Here is a 21,582-nt window from a genome sequence, read left to right as displayed (position 1 = left end):
TTACATGGATATAGTTACAAAATTACATTTAGTGTAAGGTTTTAGAATCCCACCCTTTTGTTTTTTGTGTTTCTTTTGGTTTTCTTGATAACAAACTGTTTCCTGTTTTCCTTTAGTTCTTGTATTGTCTTTAGTTTCCTTTTGCAATTTTCCAACCAGGTAACTTTCAGGGAGGTGTATTAGAGGATTTAGAACTCAGATAAGAAAATAAACCCCTCATTCCTGATAAACAGCTTGCTAATCTCACAGTTGGCGGCACACCCTCTAACTTGCACGTGCTCATGGCAAAAATGGTATGGTTGGCACCAGTGAGGACTGCTGGCTTTTTTTGCTTTTGCTTTTTTTTTTTTTTTTTTTTTTTAACTCAAGGGCCCCAACCTCTTTTAGCAAGAGAGGTAGCCAATTTCCATCTCACCAATTACTTTGGAAAACACTGGCAGAAACCCAAAGTAATCAGCACCATATTTATGATTTATCCCAGAGATTTTCTAACACCCCTTTCAAACTGGCACCCCAGGCAGCTGTTTGGCTGAATCTTCTTCTCTGTCTCTGGAAGCTGCAGAGGAATTGATGGGTCTAATTGGGTTTTCACAATGGTACACAGGACTCAAGAGTTGAAGAAGAAGGAAGGTATGGTTTGGGTACACGCATATTGATTCAAATATTAAAAGACAACTTTCTATGAGTTTTGGCTGACCCTAATGGGCATATAGATTCCAGAGCAAAACCCATTTGGTGGGTTTCCTCACTCTGCTATTTGTAAACAGGTAAAACCTGATTATAATGAATGTCAGAGGGCAGCTGTAGCCTGCAGGTTGAATACTGATGCTGACAGCTGTGTAATTACAATGCAGTTTTATTACAGGGAATTACACATGTATAATTATAATGAAGTTTGGATAATTTAGAAAAATGACTGATCGTGAGCAAGGTCAGGCCATCTACAATCTGAACTTCCCCTTGGTGTTAGAGCAAAACCTTCCAACAGAACTGGAAATGAAGGGTCACTCCTGGTGAAAAGACTCCGCTACCCTGGCTTCTAGTTTGTCCAGTCACTGTGTGTACTTCTGTGGAAAGCTAAAAACTTTACTGACTGACTACTTCTGGGTTCAAGATCATGCCTCTTCCCCCGCCCCCACCGGCACCCCGACAATTTTTCAAGGGCACGAGTCTGCTTTGGATCTTAATTAGATGTCTCCGACTAGAACTGAGGGTTTCAAATCAAGTGGAGGGAGTGGAGGCAGTTTTATGTCTTGATGCCTGAAAAAACAAAGCCTCCTTCATATGCTGACGAGAAATGCACGGTGATCACATTTTGGAATTTCAAATGGGAACACGTAGTCTGGAAATGGAACGGAATATCTGAAATCAGGACTGCCCCAGAAAACTTGGATAATTATAACGATCATGTATTTTGAGTACTTACTATGTGCCAGGCACTGGGAAAAGTCCTTCCTATATATCATCTCATTTAATCCTTTAATCCTTTCAACAAACCCTAAGAAGTAGGTCCTAGAATCCCCATCTCTGCGTATGAGGAGACTAAGGCATAGTGAAGTTTGGACTACTTGCCCAAGGTCATATAGTAATCACATGGCAGAGCTGAGATTCAAATCCAGTTCTGACTAACTGCCAAGGTGTTCTCTTGACTACCAAGGGGCCCTGACGTTCTCTTGAGATGTTTAGGGTCTAAATAATTTCTTTGCAGAAAGGATTCAAAGGTAGGAGCCAAATCAGTATTTCCATCTGTGTATGACCCGCACAATTTTTGCCATATCCAAAGACAACATAAATTACAGGCAGGGTGTTCAGGCAGCCTTCCCCACCTTAGCCTCATCCCCATAAGCCTACCCAGGATCCGTTCTTGGCCAGCCAAGTTCATCTCTGGAAAGTGAACTGCCATGGCTCTACCTACTTTAACCTCAAAATCTTAAGCAATAATAATCATGAAATCATGGATGGGATGTTTAGATGTACTTTTTAATGCACATCAAAATAAATAATATTCATCTGTGATCACCCCAAATCATCTCATGTACCACCGGGGGACATATAACCACATACAGGACAGTACTGATCTAGATGATCTCTATGTGACCTTCTAACCTTGACAGTCCATGAAACAATTCACCTCTAAAAATAATTCAAAAAGGATGAGATGAGTTTGAGTAAGATGGCAATTTGCCAATCCTCGCTCATTTTCCTCTCTTGAAGTCTCCAGTCTCTGCTTTCCTCCCATTTTCTGAGAATTTCCTCACAGCTTTTCAGAAGAAACTGGGCACTTCCCAGGGAACAAGCTGCTTCTATTTCCACAAATACTGAACTTCAACCTCCAGCTAAGGTTTCACATCCTTAGAGAAGCTTTCTCTGACCACCCAATCTGAAGTGACCCCCTATAATGTTACCTGTATTTTTTTTCTCTTAGTACTTATCACTATTTCAAACCATCTTGCCTGTTTGTTGACCTGTATACTGCCAGTCTCCTACTAAATAATAAGCTCCAGGAGGTCCCTGGCTTTTAGCACAATGCCTGGCACGTAGTAAGTGCTCAAGGGGTATTTGTCAAATGAACGAAGTAAGGAATCTAAAGTTAGGGTAGGGCTGTGGAGCTGATGAAACAGAGAGAACATAAGGAAAGCTGAACTTTGGGTGATGTAATTTATCCAACAAGGTAAAGTGGGCAATGACCTGGGAAGGTGTAAAACTATCTCAGGTACTTACAACACTCATTCCATCTTGAGCGCTTACTGTTTTCAGGGCATTGTGCTAAGCTGTTCCCTGTGAACTGGCTACTATTAACCTCTGGGGCCTATGCCATTGGTAAGTCCCAGTTGCATTCATGTAATTCATGTTTATTGAGTGACTACTACATGTCAAGCACTGTTCTATGCTAGGATACAGCAATAAGCAGGACAAAGTTCCAGCCCTCTAGTGAGGGCCAAATTAGGACCAGGCATGCATCTTTATATAGCTCTTTATCCCAGGTGGTATTTCCCAGTGGTCCTTTACCTGTCTAGCAAAACCATCTCTTTGCTCTCAAGGCGGTTTATTGGCCCTGACCCACTAACATTTATAACAGCTTCCATCCATTTATTGAGTATGCATTATGTGTCAGGCACTGTGCTGATGGCTTTATGTATATTATTACATGTGTTAATCTTTCCAATAACCCCATGAAGAAGGTACTATTATTAACTCCATTTTACAGAGGAGGAAAGCAAGGCTCACTGAGATTAAAATGACTTGCCCAATGTCATGTAGCTGTTATGCGGTGGAGTGGATTCAAAGCTAGGCAGGGTGCCTCCAGAATCACCGTCCTTAACCATGAGTGTGTAATGGTGCCTCTTATATTACATATGGCCACCCTTCCCTTCTGAAGATTCTGGCAACCCAGACACTCTCAGATATTGGGTTTTCCTGGGGAGCTGGCAATGAGGTAGGTAGAAATGTCTCAAGATCTGCCTGTGTGCTTCAGAACACGAGGCATATATATACGGTGGATATATGTTATGGAGCAGTTGCCATGGTTCATTACACCCTAGGAATAACACTGACTCAGTAAAGATCAAATTATTGAAGATATAGTTCAAGAGGAAAACAGTACATGTCTGGACTTCTTTCATTTGAAAATGATTAAACACAAAGCAATTAAAGAAAAGCTGAGGAAAACAGTGCATTTGTAGAGAAAATATTAAAACCATATCTCAATATAGGCAACTCAGATTAAAATAATAAATATCTTTGTGCTATCAGTTTTATCATAATATATCCTTTAGGTTCAATGTACAACTAAAAGCTATAAAATATGTTTTGTTTTTACACTAATTCTGCATTTTACTGAAATATATACATTTGTTTAATGCCTTTTAAAAGCAATTTTCCTTACCTGATTTCACTGTGGTCTCATAAAAACTTTGTAAGGTAGAGGAGGGGAGGTATTATCTTTGCTTTATAAAAGTATACATTTAAGATACAAAGTGGACAAGTAAGTTACCAAGAACACCAGATTGGAATTGAAGAAGTGAAATTTGTTCCACACCACCAGGGTGCAAAAGTGTTACATTTCTTTATATCCTGACAACAAATGAAATCTGCTCTGAGCCTTCCACTTTTTCAGCTGGCTAAAAATGCAATCTCACTCATGGTTTTGAGAGGCCCTTCCTCTCTGCCAAGGCTGCTGAAAGCCTTAGCAAATCATACACAGACCAGAAATTTCAGGACCGGCCCTCTGCCTGTTGTCCATACTGATATGTTTATTATGCAAATGCACAAGGCCCCTTGTAGGTAGGTATCAGCTGCCTCTGCGCCACCCTTGGACATTGGTGGGGGGAAGGGTGTCTTTCCTGAGGTTGGCAGCCTTGTGGCCTAGTATCCAGCCTCCCTGAAGTGTACCATGCAGCCATTTTCCTTTGAGACCTTGCCCCCTTCTTTGGGGCGCTAGAGGGGAGCCATGGTAGTCCTTGCTGCTCAAGGAATCTTCCGTTACTCCCATCTCCTCTCTAGTGTTGGACTTCTAGAACTTCTAGGTCAGACAGCTTCTGCCACCTCTACTCAAAAGTGCTCACTTCTTAACCCTCTGGAACAAACCAGCATAATTTCCCTCAATGAACCTAGGCCTTTGAAATCAAAAGCTCTAGACCAGGTGATCATCTGAGTGCCTGACAGCTTCTGCTTTTGACCTTGCAAAACAAAATCTCCCAAGACAGGGGTACAGAAGGACTTGGCTATGTTTTGATTTGGGGGAAGGAAAAATACCTGCAGAGGCAAAAACAAATTATAAAAACTTAACATCTCAATAAATAATCCTACCACAAACTTTATTACAATTCTTATTGGTTGTTTTTTTATTTTAGGCATGTTATTTGTAAGTCAGTAGTAACCATGGATCTACATTTTTGCAGTTGATTTCAGTTCTGTGCATATTTATTAAACACACACAATGCTCCTATTACTGTACTATGTTATTATATGGCGCATGTAAGAAGAAAAAGCTATAGTCTTTGTTTTTGAAATGTAAGGAAATGAAGCCACAATGTGTTCTTTGATAATCTGTTGCGGGTAAGTTTCAGATCCCACTATGCAAGAGGCTAGGAATTTCTTTCTTAAAAAGTATGCCCTTTATGGAGGGTATCTTCTTTTCTTTCTTTTTTCCTCCTTGCATTCACTCAAGAAACATTATATGCTACTCATGGGGCCAGGGATATAGAGAGATGGCACTGTCCTTGCCCTCAAGAAGTAGAAACTAGGCGGAGGAAGAGAATAGAGCTACAATACCAGAGTGGCCTAAAAAAGGAGGGAAATTCCAGAAAGAACTGAGAGCATGGACAAAGAAGGGAACAGAATTCCCTAAAATAAAAATAGGGAAGTGAAAGAACATAGCATCTTGAGGGAACTATCAATAATCTGACTGATGTAAAAAGTCTGTGGGGAATAATGGTGAAAGACAAGGCTAGGGAGCTAGTCTGGGGTGTGATTGAAAATGTCCCTATATGCAAAGTCAAAGAGTTTGGGATTCTTCTTAAAGGCAATGAGACACTAACCAAAGGTTCAAGTAGGGTTGTGACAAAGGCAGAACAGCATTTTTTTGAATGCTCCTTCTGATAGAGCTGCCAAGGATGGACTAGAGGAGGGTGAGACTGGGTACAGAGAGAGTAATCAGGTGGCTCTTGGTGAGAGTTGATGACATAAGGCTATAGAAGTAGAAATAGATTGGAGGTAATATTGGTGGACTAAGTGTAAGAGATGAGAGATAAGTGGGAGTTACAGATGACTTCCAGGCCTGGGTAATCGGGTTGATGGAGATGACATTAACCAAAATAGGGAATACCCAAGAGGGCCAGGGTTGTATATAATGAGTTCTGTTTCAGATATGTTGAATTTCAGGTGTCTTTGGGACACCAGGTGAAACGATCTAATAAGCCAATTGAAATATCAGCCTGCAGCTTGGTTAGAGAAGTCAGGGTTGAAGTTAGAGATTTGGGAGTCATCAGAACACAGGGGTTGAATAGCCTGATGGCAATAAATGTAGGGCAAAAGAAAGGGCTGGGGATAGGGGTCTGAGGTGCAGGTATCTGGAGTAACAGAAAGACCCCAAAAGAGACTGAGGGAAGCAGTAATCTGTCATGGAAGATATAGGAGAAGAAAGGTCCTGGAAGGAAAGGATGGTCATGAGTCACAAACAAAGAGTAGAGGTCAGATAGGACAAGAACTGCAAGGGCCACTATGAATTAGACAACTTGGACGTCACCAGTGGGCTTTTGTTGGAGCAGTAGCGGGGGCATAAGCCAGACCACTGTGGTTTGAGGGCTTAAGAGGAGAGAAGGAAGAAGGAAACAGTATATGAGGCTTATTCTGTCAAGAAGGCTGGCAGTAAATGGAAAGTGAAAAATAAGATGGCACCACAGTAGGCAAAGTTCAAAGAAAGATTGTTTAATGTGGGAGAACGCCAGTGAGAGTGATAGTGGAGCTCTGAGAGAGGAGAAAGCTAATGCATGGAGTTGAGTCTCAGACAAGTCCGGGGAGATGGGTTCTAGCCCAGTACTTTTCAAACTATCTGTGGTGAAGGATCAGCTTTTAAAATTTCCAATCTGTCGCAGACTGGTACTTTTGTAAAATATAATAAAAATGAATTACTAGAAAAATGCAGTGAAAAACACAGACAGTCAAGTTATAAGCCCCAATTTTTCATTATTAGATCCAATGAATATACAATTACTTTATCAAATTGCTAAAAAAGTTTCTGAATTCTTACTCTCAATTTCAGTGCTTATGTTGTTGTAAATCAATATCAAACAGTTTGAGGATCGGAAGAGGTCTATCACCGTCTTTGGGTCCACTATCTACTTTGAATAGCACTATTTAGACCATAGGACCTGGACAGGAGGAAGGAAAGAACACCACTTCTTCCAAGAGAGAGGAAGGAAGTGGGAAATGATGGGAGAATAGAGAGAATGCTTAGAAATGGAATGAAGGAGAGTTGAGGGAATTCCCATCTGAAATTTTTTTTTTTTGGAGTGAAGTAGGAAGTCTTGACCTTATGGAGTAAGTAAAGGATAAAGGGCATAGGGTGGGAGGATTGGAGGAGTGTAGTAATGGGTTGAAACAGCTGTTGTGGGAAATGAGCAATGTAACTGAATAAAGATGAATAAAAGTGTTGTAAAACAATAGAAAGAAGGCCCAACTGAGACTGGAAATCATAGATTTGTTATGGAGCCAATCAGCCCAATTTTGTGATTTTCTCTAGCAGTTTTGCAGCCTCAGAGCAGGGGTGGAGAAACATATGGTGGGGCTCTGGTAATATGGTGGGCTAGGAATGTAAACTGACTCTCCCACGGAAAACAACTAAAAATGCTGGATAAAATGCAGCAAACATCTTCTCTTTTTTTTTTAAGCATAAATTTATTTATTTATTTATTTATTTAATTGTTTTTGGCCATGCCACACGGCATGTGGGATCTTAGTTCCCCAACCAGGCATCGAACCCGTGCCCCCTGCAGTGGAAGTGTGGAGTCTTCACCACTGGACTGCCAGGGAAGTCCCACAAACATCTTCTTAAAGGTATCACAAAGCTGGAAAGGTAGTAAGGAATTATAAGCCCAGATCTAAGCAAAGACAGACTGATGAAGTTACTTCTTTGAGAACATTTGCTGAACTTAATATAAACTTCAAGGAACAAGCCATAAGTGATATTAAAAACACAAACCAAAAGCCTACCCAAGGTGGGGAGTGTAATAAGGTTCCTCCCCAGATAAAACTGGAATGACAAGGGGTTGAACCATCAGTGTTCCAGTGAACCAGAAATAAGCCTCCACACACACACACACACACACACACACACACACACACACACACACACAAAAGGGGACTTTGAGGAAAGCAGCCTTGGCATTACATTAGGCTGTAAACATTGTGTTTACAGCCTCTCAGGCACCTGCCCTGAGAGGCTGTAAACACAATCTCATCTAATAAAGATTCGCAGCCTAAATTCACATTACCCAGGGACTCCAAAAAGCCTCAAGCTCTGAATTTAGTTTAAAGTAGACCCAGACTGGTAGTGCCACCAGGCACCTGGCAGAATGCAAATCCTCTCTGCAGGAACCCACCCTCATCCTAAACCTCAAAATATTCCCACAAATAATTCTCTAAAGATATGAGGAAATCTTTTTTTTTTTTAATTATTTATTTATTTATTTATTTATTTATTATTTTATGGCTCTGTTGGGTCTTCGTTTCTGTGCGAGGGCTTTCTCTAGTTGCGGCAAGTGGGGGCCACTCCTCATCGCGGTGCGCGGGCCTCTCACTGTCGCGGCCTCTCTTGTTGTGGAGCACAGGCTCCAGACGTGCAGGCTCAGCAATTGTGGCTCACGGGCCTAGTCTCTCCGCGGCATGTGGGATCTTCCAGACCAGGGCTCGAACCCGTGTCCCCTGCATTGGCAGGCAGATTCTCAACCACTGCGCCATCAGGGAAGCCCTTTTTTTTTTTTTTAATTTATTTTTGGCTGCGTTGGGTCCTCGCCTCTGTGCGAGGGCCTTCTCTAGTTGTGGCAAGCAGGGGCCACTCCTCATCGCGGTGCGCGGGCCTCTCACTATCGCGGCCTCTCTTGTTGCGGAGCACAGGCTCCAGACGCGCAGGCTCAGTAATCGTGGCTCACGGGCCCAGTTGCTCCGCGGCATGTGGGATCCTCCCAGACCAGGGCTCAAACCCGTGTCCCCTGCATTAGCAGGCAGATTCTCAACCACTGCGCCACCAGGGAAGCCCCATATGAGGAAATCTTAATTAAAAATCACTAAGCACACAACAAAACAAGGCACCATGCATAAGACAAATAGGAAGTTCAAATGAGATAGATTTGAATCCAAATATATAAGTAGTTTTATTTAAATACAAATAGACTAAATGCTTGTGTTAAAAGATAGACTAAATTTAAAAAAATCCAACCATATGCTGTTTATAATAGTTACATTAAAACATAAAGATACAGAAAGATTGACAGTAAAAGGATGGAAAAAGACATTTCACACAAATACTAACCAAAAGAAAGATGGTACTGCTATATTAGTATCAGACAAAATAGACTTCAAGGCAAGAAAGCACTACTAAAGATATAGCAGGTTGTTTTTATAAAAATACAATCTAAGGAGAAGATATAAAAATGTTAAATTTGCATGAACCTAATAATACCCTTAAAATAAACAAAGCAAAAATCAACAAAACTACAAGGAGAAATGGACAAGTCCACAGTCATAACAAGAGCTTTTAACATACATCTGTCAGTATAGAACAAATAGAACAAACATAATCAATAAGTATCTAGAAGATTTTAATAACACAATTAACAAAATTGATCTAATAGTGCAAAGAACACTGAACCCAACAATTGCAGAACACACATTTTTTTCAAGCCCACATAGAAGACTCACCAAAATTGATCATATACTGGGTCATAAAGCAAAGGATTAAAATAATACAAATGACTTCCAATGATCACAGTGCAATTAAGCCAGAAATCAACAACAAAGTGATAACTAAAAAAAACACATACATTTGAAAATTTTAAAACATACTTTTAAATAAACCATGGGTCAAAGAAAAATCATATTGAAAATTGTAAAATATTTTGAACTCAACTAAAATAAAAATACTACCTATCAAAGCTTGTGGGATGCAACCAAAGCAATACTTAGAGGGAAAGCTATAGCCTGAAATGCTTATATTTCAAAAGAAGTAAAGGCTGAAAATGAAAAACTAGACATCCATTTTGAGGAGCTAGAAAAGGAACAACAAAATAAACCCAAAGAAAGTAGACGGAAATAAGACATATGATGAAGTTAATCCAGGATTAGAGGTTGGCAGAGAAGATGTTGTTGAAGGTAATAAGTAGGAGGGAACTGAGGAAGCTAGTGAAAGTGTGGGCAGAAAAGGGGGTGAAGTGGAAGTGGTAAAGGAGGGTATGTCAGGAAGATTGGAGAATAGGGATAGGTCTAGAGACATGAGGTCACAAAGACATGAGATCACAAAGCAGTTTAATGGGAGTAAGGGAGTTAGAGGTGAATACACAGGAGTTTTTGATTAGCGTGGAATTTTAAAGTTAAAGGTTTTATATGTGAAACAGTTCTAAATGAAGAAAATATATGGCATGTGGCCATATAAGTGGGTTGCTGAAATGAGGTGGAGTATTCTTAATTATCTGTTTAGAAGTCTTTCTCTGACTCTACATTGGTTCGTAAGACCTTATAGGATTAGAAACACCTTACTCATCTCTACATCCCTGTTATGGGGTTTGTCACATAGTAGATGCTCAACAAATGCTTGTCTACCCTAACTAATATAGGCAATATGCTAAGCACTTTACACACATTCTTTTATTTAATCCTTACAACAATTCTATGAGGTACCTACTAATATGCAACTTAAGAGAGAAGGAAAGTGAGGTTAAGTAACTTGCTCAAAATTGTACAATGAATGAACGGGTACTGTGCTAAAGGCCTGAGAGTAGATGTTTACTACAGTCCCAGACAAGCTATGCCCAAAGCAATCACTAAGCCCAGCTGTGATTCTGAAGAGCAAAATTTTGCTGAGGCAGTAAAAACATCATGCCATCAAAATTTTCACTGGAACCCCACCACCACCCAAATCCAAGCATTTTATTGCCTGCCTTCCTCCTGTGCTCATCATTTCCATCCAGCTCAGTCCTCCATCTTTCCTGACTAACCCTATCTTATCCATCTTCCTATTTATGAAACCAGAATAGAATAATAATTGATGCTTTGAGATCTCAGTAGTTGTGCTGTTCAGGATAGAAGTGTTTCAGAATTAATTCATCTGCCCAAAAATTACTTGTAGGTATACTTCACTGAAGACTTTGTAATGATGACCAAGAACGACATAATGCTTATAATGATAATAAAAACAACTACTTATAATAGCTCTAGAAACTATCCATAATTAAAGGAAAGCCCTCCTTCGACCCAACATTCCTCTCTAGCTATCCCCTCATTTCTCCGCTCTTCTTCAGAGCCAACTGTTTCAACAGTTATCTGTATACACACTATCAGCAGTTCCTCACCTCCCTATTCACTTTTCAACCCACTCTAGTCTGGCTTCAGGCTCCTCCACTCCAATGAAACTACTTCTATTATTGCAACAAGCAACCTCCATCTTGCCAAATCCAATAGACACTTCTCTATCCTTATCTTACTTGAACTCCCTGCAGCATTTGACATAGTTAACCTTTCCCTCCAAGTTAAAACATTTTCTTCTTTGGATATTGTGACACGACACTGATGATTCTTTCCCCCTACCTCACTGGATGCTCTTGTTTAGTCTCCTTTGCAGATTTCTCCTAACATTGTGGTACCTCAGGACTCACTCCTGGGTTTTCTTCTCTTTTTTCTTTATACAGTTGACCCTCAGTATCCACAAGGGATTGGTTCCAGAAGGCCCCGCACATACCAAAATCCACAGATGCTCAAGTCCCTTATATAAAATGGCGTAGGACAAGGAATACAGCCAGTCCTCCTTATCAGCAGGTTTCACATCTGCAGATTCAACCAGTTGAGGATCAAAATCTGTGGTTGGTTGAATCTGTGGATGCAAAACCCATGGATACAGAGGGCCACTGTATTCCTTCTCCATGCTATCTCATCCAGATCATGGCTTCAAATACCATCTACATGCTGATAACTCTCAAGTTTATTTCAAGACTCTACTCTGAGTTCCTAACATGCATATTTGACTATCTACTTGACATCTCCATTTGGATACCTGGCAGATACCTTAAACTTATTACGTCAAGAACTCTTGCTATTTCTCCCAAACAGCTCCTGTTCCTATCTTCTCCATCTCAGTATGTCACCACCACTTATTCAGTTACTTAAAGAAGAAATCTAGGCATCATCCTTAATTCCTTCTTTTTCCTTACCTCAACAACATATCTAACAGTAAGTCTTGTTAACTCTGACTCCAAAATTTATGTAGAATATCTCACCTTATTTCATCATAACTGCTACCACCTAGGTCCAGGCCCACCCTGGATTATGGAAGTTTCCTGCCTAGTCTTGCTTCCTCCTCTCTGTTCTCCTCTAGTACAGTTCTTCACATAGCAGCAAAATTGATCTTATTGAACCCTTCAATGGCTTCCCATTTGGCTCTTTGAATAAAAGCCCAAAAACCTTATTATGGCTATATGTGAGCCACTCTTGCTCCTTAATAAGTAAATAGAAGACTTGGACAACACTATACACCAACTAAACCTAACATACATCCATAGAGCATTCCACCTAATAACAGTAGAATACATAATATTCTCAAGTGCATGTGGAATATTCTCCAGGATAGACTATATGCTAGGCCACAAAACAAGCTTCAAAACATTTAAAATGATTGAAATCATACAAGGTATATTCTCTACCTTCAAAGGAATAAAATTAGAACTAAATAGCAGAGATTTGGGAAATTCACAAATATGTGGAAATTAAATAAAACCCTCCTAAATAACTGATGTGTCAAAGAAAAAAATCACAAGAGAAATTAGAAAATAATTTGAGATGAACAAAAGCAAAACTACAACACACCAAAGCTTATGGGATGCAGCTAAAGCAGCACTTAGAGGGAAATTGATAGCTGTAAGACCTTTATTTAAAAAGCAGAAATATCTCAAATCAATACCTTAACCTCTCACCTTAAGAAACTAGAACAGGGACTTCCCCGGTGGTCCAGTGGTTAAGACTCTGTGTTTCCACTGTGGGGGGCACGGGTTCAATCCCTGGAAGGGGAACTGAGATCCCACATGCTGCATGGTGCGGCCAAGAAAAAAAGAAACTAGAACAAAGGGTAAAGTAAACCCAAGGCAAACATAGGGAAGGAAATAGTAAAGATTACAACAGAGATACATGAAATGGAGAATGGAAAAACAATAGAGGAAATTAATGAAACAAAAATTGGTTTGAAAAGAACAGCAAAATTGACAAGCCTTCAGTTAGACTGTCCAAGAGAGAAAAAAGGGAGAAGACTGAAATTACTAAAATCAGATATGAAAGAGGGGACATTACTATAGACCCTACAGGGACAATAAAAAGGATTAGAAAAGAATACCGTAAACAGTTGTATGCCAACAAATTAGATAACCTAGATGAAATGGACAAATTCCTAGAAATGCACAAACTACCAAAACTAATTCAAAAAGACAAAAAAAAAAGTAAAAAAAAAAAACTAATTCAAAAAGAAACTGAAAATCTTAATAGGCCTATAACAAGTAACAAGATTGAGTCAGTAATTAAAAAAGAATCTCCCAACAAAGAAAAGCCAGAACCAGATGGCTTCTTCACTGGCGAGTTTGACCACACTTTTAAAGAATTAATACCAATTCTTTTCAAACTCACCCAAAATATAGAAGAGGAAGAAAACTTCCCAACTCATCCTATGAGGCCAGTATTATCCTGATATAAAAACCAGACAAAGACATCACATGAAAACTCAGACCAATACTTCTTATAAATATAGATGCAAAAATCCCTACAAAATACAAGCAAATTGATCCAGCAACATATAAAAAAGGATTATACACCATGACCAAATAGGATTCATCCCAGGATTGGAAGGTTGGTTTAACATCCAAAAATCAATTAATGTAATACACCATATCAACAGCATAAAGGACAAAAAGCACATGATTCTTTCATTAGATACAGAAAAAGCATTTGACAAAATCCAACCTTTCATGATAAAAAAAATTCAACAAACTAGAAATAGGAGGGAACTTCCTCAACGTAATAAAGGGCATCTATGAAAAACCCACAGCTAACATCATACTTAATGGTGAAAGACTGAAAGCTTTCCCCCTAAGATCAGGAACAAGACAGGGGTGTCTTCTCTTGCCAGTTTTATTCAACATTGTACTGGAGATTTTAGCCAAAGCAATTAGACAAGAAAAAGAAATAAAAGGCATCTAGATTGGAAAGGAAGAAGTAAAAACATCTATTTGCAGATAACATGATCTTGTATATAGAAAATACTAAGAAATCCAATAAAAATTATTAGAACTAATAAACATTTCAGCTGGGTTATAGGAGACAAGATCAATATATAAAAATCAGTTATGTTTCTATGTAATGTACAATCCCCAAACTGAAATTAATAAAACAATTCCATCTACAATAACTTCAAAAAGAATAAAATACTTAGAAATAAATTTAACAATAGAAGTGCAACATATACTCTGAAAACTACAAAACATTGTTGAAGGAAATTAAAGTAGACCTTAATAAATGGAGAGAAATCCCACGTTCATGGATTGGAAAACTAAATATTGTTAAGATGTCAATACACCTCAAAGCGATCTACATTCAATGCAACCCCTATCAAAATCCCAACCAGCTTCTTTTCAGAAATTGATAAGATGATCATGAAACTAATATGGAAATGCAAGCATCCCACAAGAGCCAAAATAATCTTGAAAAAGAAGAACATATTTAGAGGATTCACACTTCCCATTTTCAAAACTTGCTACAAAGCTACAGTAATCAAGACAGTGTAGTGCTGACCCAAGGGCAGACATATAGTTCAATGGAATAGAACCGAAGGTCCAGAAATAAACCCCTATGTTATTTTTGATTGGTTCTTGACAAGAGTGCCAAGACATTTCAATGGGGAACAAAGAGTGTTTTCAACAAATATTGGCTGGGATGACTGGATATCCATATGCAAAAGAATTAACTTGGACCCCTTCCTCACACTGTGTCCAAAAATTAACTCATAATGGATCAAAGATGAACTGTAAGAGCTAAAACTGTGAAACTCTTAAAAGTAAACACAGATGTAAATCTTCATGACCTTGTATTTGGCAATGGTTTCTTAGATATAATATCAAAAGTACAAGCAACAAGTAAATTGGACACCATTTAAAAAGTGAAAAGACAACCCACAGAATGGAGGAAAATGTTTGAAAATGATATATCCTGGTATCATGAATATATAAAGAATTCTTACAACCTAATCATAAGAAGACAAATAACTCAGTTTAAAAATGGGCAAAGGATTTGAATAAACATTTCTCCAAAAAAGATATACAAATAGGTGATAAGCACGTTAGTCATTAGAGAAATGTAAATCAAAACTACAATGAAATACTATGTCACATCCATTAGGATGGCTACAATAATACTTCTTTTAAAGATAAAAACAAGTGTTGGGAAGAATGTGGAAAAATTGGAACCCTCATACACTGCAGATGGAGTTTGAAAATGGTGCAGCTAGTTTGAAAAACAGTCTGGCAGTTCCTCAAAAGGTTAAATATGGAGTTACCATATAACTCATTACATATAGCATATAATTCCATCACTAGGTATATACCCAAAAGAAATGAAAACACACATCCACATAAAAACTTGTACATGAATGTTCATTGCAGCATTATTCATGATAACCAAAAAGTGGAAACAACCCAAATGCCGATCAATTGATGAATGGATAAACTGTGGTATAGCCATATAATGGAATATTAGTCTGCCAGAAGAATGAAGAAAGAAGAATGAAGTACTGATAGATGCTACAACATGGAGAAACCTTGAAAACATGATGCTAAGTGAAATAAGGCAGACACAAAAGGGCAAGTATTGTATGATTCCATTTACATGAAATGTCCAGAATAGGCAAATCTATAGAAACAAAAGGTAGGTTATTGGTTGCCAGGGGCTGGGGGGTGGGCAGGTCGATGGGAGGGAATGGAGAGTGACTGCTAATGGGTATGGAGCTTCTTTTTGGGATTATGAAAGTGTTCCAAAATTATGTTGCTGATCACACAGCTCCATGAATATACGAAAAACCATTGAATTTAAATGGGTGGATTGCATGCTTTGTGAATTATATCTCAAAATAAAAAAAGAAAGAAAGAATCAGAGGTGTTTGGGGGACTCATAGAGCAGGGTGTAGCATGGGAAATTTCAAGCCCCTTAGAAAAGCCATAAGCCACCATGAAGCATCTGCAGTAGAAATGGCAGCATGGAGGGTTAGTTAGAGAGAAGCCTGTCAAGTGGCATGGAAGAAATCCAGAATTCCTTGTGGGGACCTGTGGAGGATGCAGAAGGCAGCTGAGAATTAAGAGGCAGCATATTTGCCAGGCAGTTGCTGTGGCATGAGTGAACAGCCCTAAAGTCAGGGGCTGGATGGAGGATATGGCTGAAGTTTAGAGGGCTAGCAGACCACTGGGAGCTGAGGTAGGAATCCTGGGCAGTAGTATGTAAGGAGAGAGATAGATGTGCTTCCTGACCCAGTCATTGTGCATTGCGCATAGTGAGAGAATAAGCCATAAATTATGGACATTTAAAAAGTGAGTAGGGTGAGGCAAAATGAGCTAAACTTCAGCTAGGATCCAGCAGAGATTATGGGACTCACTCACTGCCATGAGTGTGTTTGAAGTGTAAATCAAATGCTTGCACAAAAGAGACTTTTAATTCAGAACACATTTCTATATTCTAATTGACAAGCTTAATCTGTCCAACCTGTGCCCAACCTGCGCCTCCAGGCAACTGGAATAGGTGCTCCAGAACAGGATGAGATTAGTTATAGGAAAACAACTATATGTTCATAATTAAATGTGGAGGTGGGGCACACTTGCGGTATATACATTTTCTCACCCCATTAAATGCATAGAGGATAGTAGATGAAGTCTTTAAAGAAAAGAGAAAAGAGGGAAATAGTCAAGTAAAGATTCTCCAAACTATAGTAGACACCTTCGCGTTTTGGTTGCTCACAACTCCCCTAACTGCCCAAGATAACACTCGCTTTGATCATCTTCTCCCTAAAAAGCTTTCCTTTCCAATCCACGGTTAGCTAGCTTTGTTAATACTTCCACATTCAGTATAGATATTCGCATACCTAAATCTTGTTAAAGAGTTCGTATAACTTTGTCTCAAGGAAATAGGTAGCAAAACAACATTCAATTAGCTTGCATTCCAGTTGACAATAGAAGATATAAATGAAACAACTATTTAGAAAACAGTCAAAAGTAGACCATGGTCCTTCGTCTCATTAATGTGTTCATTAAAAACAGGTTTCAGGAGGGCAGGAGCTGATTTGTAATCAAGAAAACAAAAGCTGATTTATCCATTTGAATTGAAAAGTAGCTAAAGAATTTCAGTATTTATTCACATATTCATTCAAGTATAAAAGGGAACTGATCACCACCTCCGCCACCACAACCATGTGTCATATGTGTACAAGGTTAGATCAAAGTGGTAGCTAATAATATTACATTCTGCAGTTGTTCAAGGATGACAGTTGAGAAAGTTTGATGACAGAGGATAAAAATAACACTTGTTTGGGCATAAATGGAAGTTTTTTTCATTGAACTATGTGAACGTTCCTCTTCTCACCCACACTGCCAGAAACCTAAGAAAATAATTTTGCAACATAAAAGTGTTCACTACTCATCGAATTACAATTATTCTCTTTTTCTGAAATGAAAAATAACTATATTGTAAGCATGAGAATAAATTGAGGTAATGATAAAATAATCAGGATCTATTGGGTTTAATTCAATTCCCAGTCTTACCACATAGTAAATAATGTGCGTTAGCTTTTCACAGTTGTATAACAAAACATTTGACAAGAGTTACTTAACGGCAATTTAGAGGCAGATGCAGAAGCAGAAATGCTTACAGTTTGAATGTGCTTTGTCGACAAAGAGACTATGGCCTATTTACTTTTTTTATTTAAAAGAAACGTGGGATCTTTAGCTCCCAGCTTGACAGTCAGTTACAAAAAGCAGAAGGCACCTTAACGTTTCCTCTGGAGGATATTATCACTCCAGTATCAGCAGCGGGTAGAAACACATTTGCTTTATCATACTTTGACCTTTACACTTTAAGTCAAGAGAATCCTGAGCAAGGTCAGTTTCCCCATCCAGTGTGCACTTTGCTGAGATGTAAAAAAAGTTTTTTTCCCACAGAATTTGATCTGTGGATTTTATTTATGTTTGAATGAAATATGTTTATTTCTATGGTGGTGACTTTGCAAGAGAACAAGACCAGGAGAGGTATTTCCTCAAAGGCTAAAAGGAGGCATTACTACCACCACCACTGCTTGCCAAGGGATTTGCAAAGCATCTTGAGGCTCAAGGTTAGTATGGGAGACGAGCCAGGCTCAGGAGAAGTTAGCACAGACAAAAAAGTTAGAGTGTTTTCCCCCCTTTTAGCCAGCCAATTCAACAAAGTACTTCAGATAGTAATGCTTAGTGGTCAAATAATGATGTCTTTTCTGCAATGATCATGTTTGGGTTTGTCTATTTCCTTTATGCTTGTGAGGTTTGTAATTGGAATTTTAAATCCTTGGGGGAAAAGCTATTTTTGTAATTCAACTGGGATGTCCTTGTCTTAGGGTTTCCCATTGCTTCAGTCCCCTAGCCTGGTACTATAGCCATGATAGTGTTTTGTCTTTTAGATGAAATGCAGAACTAAGGACATGACTACTGGTGCTTATTAAAGATTCCTTGCTATTTTCACAAGAGTAGGGGCGTTAGACTCTTGTCTACTGGCCAAATTCTAAATCGGGAGATTACATTCTGCTTTCCTGAATTCCCCTAGCAGAAGCAGCCATCCATGGTATCCTACTTTGCTTCCTGTGCTAAACTGTTGTGTGATGTCATTAAATGGCACTGCTTTTCTACTACTAGAAGTGACCACTTCTTAGTGGAGTGGTGAATAAATTGGTACCTATTGTCTGATATTGTATTTGACCTAGTTTCAAACAAATTAAAAGGTAGGCTCTGAGAGTTAAGGATAAAGTACAAAACAAAACAAAACAAAACACCCTAACAGTGTACCGGTTGTTGTGGAGCATTTTTAAAAAACCAATATGCTTTCTCTTCTGCAACACAGACAAACAAATTAATGCATTTTTCAAAACTACACTAGTGGTTGACAATAAGTTGTTATTTTGCCTCAAACAGGACGATAGTTCTAACAGGGATGCTGAGGTTTGAGACGATGTGATCACATATCACAAACTAGTTAAACCATCTCTTTTGTCTTCAGGTTGTATCTAACCATCCTAGACAATTGATCTGTCTATTTCATAAAATCTCTCTTTAAGGAGAGTCTTCATCTTTCCTTGGTAACATATTTCAGTGTTTCTCAATCTTTCCATAAAAACTAAGTTCTTATTTTTATTTAACCTCCGTTCCACCTACTGTAGCTTAATGTCACCATCTTTCATCCATCTCTAGCTTTCTATCATACACTGGTATTGAGAGGCAGTGTAGCACAACGGCATGGTTTTTGGAGTCAGACATGCCTGCGTTCAAATCCTGACTCCATCACTTTCTAGGTATGTGATGTTGGGCAAGTTACTACTGAGGTTCAATTTCCTCATCTGTAAATGAGCAACTTCAGAGGGTTACTGTGAGGATCAAATGACATAACATATTATTTGAAGGGTTATGGGGTAAGATGAGGCATGGTACTCAGAACCCAAAAAGTGCTCAATAAATAGTAGCTATTTATCTGATTAGGTACACAGATCTGACTTAATTCATAAACTCTTTGAGAGTGGGAAGCGTACTTCCTGGGTTTTAACATAAGTACAGTGTCATGCACATACTGTGGCACAGAGGCTCAATATTTGTTGAATGAATAAACTTATTTTTCCCCCAAGTGGAATGAACAGCCCTCACCTATTTGCAAGATCCCACACATTTTAGCTCCAAGTTGACAAATCTGATCAATCCTCTGATGCCTCCAAGTATGCAGGTAGATACCTCACTTTGTCTAGATGTTTTCGCATGGCGTGGACACGATGCCAAAAAACTTACACTTTGTTTCTATCAGGTTCATTTCTATGAATTTTTACATTTGATGATTGTCTCGGGTGCCCAGAATGGGACTGACTCAATCATCTACCTCATCCATCCAAGCATTCTTTGAGAAATTTTTAAAATGAATACTAACGACTCTCTAATTATATACCTAAACAAAATCTTTCCACTTGTGACTAAGTATACTACCTGCCCTATTTACCTGTAAGATCTATGCTGACTACAGATATATTTCTAATTTGTTTTGTTCCCAAGCCAGCCCCTTCTCCCAATTACCCACCGCCACAAGTTCCAGAGCACAATTAACATCTGTGAACCAGTGAGGTGTTGGTTAGGACTTTATGTTTTGCTTTTAAACGTCTTCACGGGGCTAGGAGGGGAAGTTGAGGAACAAACAGAGGATATATAGATTCAATCGGGCTGCAGTATTCGTTGATAAAGAATGGAAAGAGTATTGCTCTTTTACCATAATCTTGGAAAACTTCTGGTGCGTGCTCAGATTGAGCCACTGCAGTGTGGCCATTTCCCCGACTGATTTGTACAGACTTTAGAGGGGCGATCTCAGGTGTGGAGCTCTGAGCACCTGCTTGCTCACACTCTGGCAGTTCAGAACCCAGCGTATTTGAGGCCGGTGGCTCAGGTTCCACGTAACTCAGCTCAAGTGTCACTAACACTATGTGCAGCGTCCGTCATCGAGCTGGGCTTTGAGACTTGGACACTTACTTCGGACTTTCTTCTTTCCCCCCCCCTCCCCTCCCACTAGTTTCCCTTTCCCTCCTCTGACCCGGGGCGTGCCCACCTCTTCCCTTTGCTCCCACTCTCCGCTTTCTTCTTCTTTCCTTCTCCTTCCTTCCTACTGGGCTTCGCGTCTTTCATCCTCTGAGAGCCGCGGGGCGGGAGGCTGAGGCTCGGCTCGGAGGAGGAGGCGCGAGGCCGGCGGGACAGGCGCGAGGTGCCGAGCCGCGAAAGCGCGGGGCGCGCGCCGGGGCGGGGGCGCGCGAGGGCTGGCCGCGTGGCCGGGCGTCCGGGTCAGGTAGCGGCGCGCGCGCGCGTGGCCCGCGAGCCCCAGGCGCGCCCCCGGCGTCCGGGGCCGCAGCGTGCTCGCCCCCGCCGCCAGCTCGCCTCACTTATGGGTCGGAAGCGCTGCGTGGGGGAGAGTGTTCCAAGATGGCGGCGGGTTGCTGCGGGGTGAAGAAGCAGAAACTGTCCAGTTCGCCCCCCTCTGGCTCTGGTGGCGGTGGTGGCGCCTCCTCCTCCTCCCACTGCAGCGGAGAGAGCCAGTGCCGAGCCGGGGAGCTGGGACTAGGAGGCGCCGGTACGCGGCTCAACGGGCTAGGAGGTCTAGCCGGAGGAGGTAGCGGCAGCGGCTGTACCCTCTCTCCCCCTCAGGGCTGCGGCGGCGGCGGCGGGGGAATCTCCCTGTCGCCCCCTCCGAGCTGCGGAGTGGGCACCCTACTTTCTCCCCCGGCCGCCGCCACCTCACCCTCGCCCTCCTTGTCGTCCGCCGCCTCGTCCTCATCGCCCGGCTCCCGGAAGATGGTGGTGTCAGCGGAGATGTGCTGCTTTTGCTTCGATGTGCTCTACTGTCACCTGTACGGATACCAGCAGCCCCGGACCCCCCGGTTCACCAACGAGCCCTAGTGAGTACCGTGCCCACCGCCGCCCTCTCCCTTGCGCTCGGGATGGGGCTCAGAGTTGAGGTAAAGTACGAGTCAGCCTCCCCGCCGGCCGTTGCCCCTGCCCCTCTCGCTGCCCCGGGTCCCCGGAGCCGCTC

The 21,582-nt window shown here is 40.6% G+C and overlaps 1 protein-coding gene and 1 long non-coding RNA gene across 5 annotated transcripts in view; one reads left to right on the top strand and one right to left on the bottom strand.

Moving 5' to 3' along the window:
- Positions 1-20,693, bottom strand: part of LOC309653271 — a 29,939-nt gene extending 9,246 nt beyond the window's left edge. The window contains exon 1 of the long non-coding RNA XR_014259057.1: positions 20,608-20,693. This is a non-coding gene — a long non-coding RNA (uncharacterized lncRNA). The remainder of the gene's footprint in view (positions 1-20,607) is intronic.
- Positions 20,694-20,893: 200 nt separating this feature from the next.
- Positions 20,894-21,582, top strand: part of AMMECR1 (AMMECR nuclear protein 1) — a 107,042-nt gene continuing 106,353 nt past the window's right edge. Inside the window, exon 1 of one of the 4 annotated variants that reach the window (XM_082447695.1) lies at positions 20,894-21,448. In XM_082447695.1, the coding sequence (XP_082303821.1) occupies positions 20,976-21,448 (473 nt within the window). In that variant the 5' untranslated portion in view covers positions 20,894-20,975. The remainder of the gene's footprint in view (positions 21,449-21,582) is intronic. The other 3 variants (XR_014259025.1, XM_082447694.1, XM_082447693.1) reach the window with 3 other exon arrangements.

This window comes from Balaenoptera physalus (assembly GCF_965194825.1).
Source record: "Balaenoptera physalus genome assembly, chromosome: X".
NCBI classification, from domain to species: domain Eukaryota; kingdom Metazoa; phylum Chordata; class Mammalia; order Artiodactyla; family Balaenopteridae; genus Balaenoptera; species Balaenoptera physalus.
The sequence above is the reverse complement of the archived record's forward strand: the minus strand, read 5'-3'. Positions and strand labels throughout refer to the sequence as shown.